Genomic DNA, 2,218 nt, shown 5'->3' with positions numbered 1-2,218 from the left:
TTGGCTGCAAAGTTCTTCAGGTTATCAACACGATGAAGATCACGAAACTCCTTGGTTACAAAACCTTATAGTGTACAAACATAGCAGCTTCTTGAAGAGAAAGATGAATTAGGGCATATGTCTCCAATTCACAATATGCTTGTGAAAATCTTTTGCATCGAGTTACATTAGCTGTGATGACCCTTAAAACAATCCTTATATATGATTAGGGTTGTGAGAAAAGAAAACTCAAACATCTATTCATAGATTGGAGTGAAATTAGATTTGAAAAACTGATTTTCATAAACCTCGACAAATACCCTATCTATCAAGCAGCTGTCGAGCATCGGGCTTAAACAGTCTTTTAAACCTCGATAGATACTAGTTGTTGAGCTAGCTGTCTAGCTTTAAAATTCAGCACTTCTTTACTTTATTCTTGGACATATTTGCATGGTTTTAACACTTGCATGGTTTTAACACTTAAACTAGAAACCTTGTTCCTTGAAGTATTAAACATATCCTAAATCTACCAAATTACAAGTAAAGAGCGTTTTATCAAAGGATTAGCAAATTCTATATTAACATATGTTCCTAACATGATTCACATATATCCTAACAACAACTACTCTATGGAGGGGTAACATGCAAGCAAAAGGTCAGTGGGGTTTTGTGGGAACCGATCTAGGGGCTCATCTTGGGCCTTTAGGTTGGTGGAGCAAGAGCATAGGAGGGAGCGTCACGGCCACGATGGACACAAAACTCAGGATGACTTGTACGCAGCATCATCCAGAGGAGAAAAGACAGTTTCATACATGCCGGAAGGTCGTACCAAAGTGACCAGGACCTCAAACTAGAAAATCTGCGACGGTAGGTTAGGGAGCTGGAATTGGAGGCTAGGAGCAGGCCCCAAAGGAGGCCCCCCAAGGGATCGTCTTATAACCACAGCTTGAGAAGTGGTTATAATGGGAGATCATCATACCAAAGTCGCTCTCAGCTATCCAAGGATAGGTCAACCAAGTCCAGAGTTAGAAATTCAACATCACCAAGGAGAGAAAGGGATGGGTGCCTAAACGTTGCCATGAATGCCATGAGTTGAGCATTAAGGAGGATAGCCCGGTCACCTTTTTCAAGGAAATAGAAGGCACCGAGATGCCGAGACACTTCACTCGCTCGCCGTTCACTTGTTACAACGACAAGACAGATCGAATGGAGCATGTAAGCCATTTTACCTAACTTATGGCTTTCTATTCTCGGAATGATAGGCTACTATGCAAGGTGTTTCCTTCCAGTCTCAGCCCCATAGCAATGAGATGGTTCAACAGTCTGAAGAAAGGATCCATCCACAGCTTTTTCAAGCTCATCCAAGCCTTTAGAGCCAAGGTTGTAACTTGCAGTCAAGAACTACAGCTTATCAACGCATTGCTATCGATGGCCACAGGGAGTGGGGAGACTTTCCAGTCCTATTCAAATAGGTATTGGGAGCTGTATAATGAGATTGGGGGAGACAACGAACATGTGGCTGCAAGCACTTTCAAACTGAGGCTACCCCTTCATTTCGAGCTAAGGGACTCCTTGACCATGCAACCTCCCGAGAACATGCACTATCTGATGAGGCGCATAGAAGAACATAAGAGACTGGAGGACGATAAACTACAAAATAAAGCGAAAGCCCCTGCTGTGTTTCAGTACCAGAAGGAATCCCAAATTAGGGGCTTTCAACAAATGTCCAAAAGGGAGACTAGGGGACAAAACCCTATTAGAAAAGCAAAAGGAGTGAACATCATTTTCAAAGAGCCTGTGCATAAAATTTAGGTGAAGATTAAGTATGAGCCTTATTTCTGTTGGCCTAGTAAAATGTGTAGAGATCCAATCAGGAGGAAACAGAATCTGTACTACACTTATCATCAAGAAAAGGGGCATATTACCGAGCAATGTAGAACATTCAAGGATTACTTAGAACAGTTGGTCAAAGTCAGGCATTTGAGGGAGTATGTGATTGGTCAAGGGGGTAGTACTACAAGACAGGTGTCAGGAAGCCGAGGAGGAGCAAAGCCACCTCCCCTTGGCATAATCGAAGTCATATACGCTACATTAATCGGAGTTAGTGCTAGCCGCTGAAGGAGGATTCTCAACATTGCTCTCCAGTAAGAACCAAAGGCAATTGACCGCCTCGAGAAGAAGCTCAAGTTGAGTAAGGAAAAGATAGCTTTCGATGATGACAACCTTGAGGAAACGACGC

The 2,218-nt window shown here is 42.8% G+C and overlaps 1 protein-coding gene across 1 annotated transcript; it reads left to right on the top strand.

The window, feature by feature from the left end:
- The first annotated feature begins 1,215 nt into the window (after positions 1-1,215).
- LOC115961826 lies at positions 1,216-1,791 on the top strand. Its single transcript, XM_031080738.1, has one exon. The coding sequence runs from the start codon at positions 1,216-1,218 to the stop codon at positions 1,789-1,791; it is 576 nt and encodes a 191-aa protein (XP_030936598.1).
- Positions 1,792-2,218: the final 427 nt, after the last annotated feature.

Source organism: Quercus lobata, chromosome 9 (genome assembly GCF_001633185.2).
Source record: "Quercus lobata isolate SW786 chromosome 9, ValleyOak3.0 Primary Assembly, whole genome shotgun sequence".
In the NCBI taxonomy this organism is placed as follows: domain Eukaryota; kingdom Viridiplantae; phylum Streptophyta; class Magnoliopsida; order Fagales; family Fagaceae; genus Quercus; species Quercus lobata.
This window is presented reverse-complemented; position numbering and strand designations above follow the sequence as displayed.

What these genes read in the sequence shown, in the direction of transcription:
- LOC115961826 (XM_031080738.1), top strand. Translation starts at nt 1,216, where the DNA reads ATGGCTTTCTATTCTCGGAATGATAGGCTACTATGCAAGGTGTTTCCT.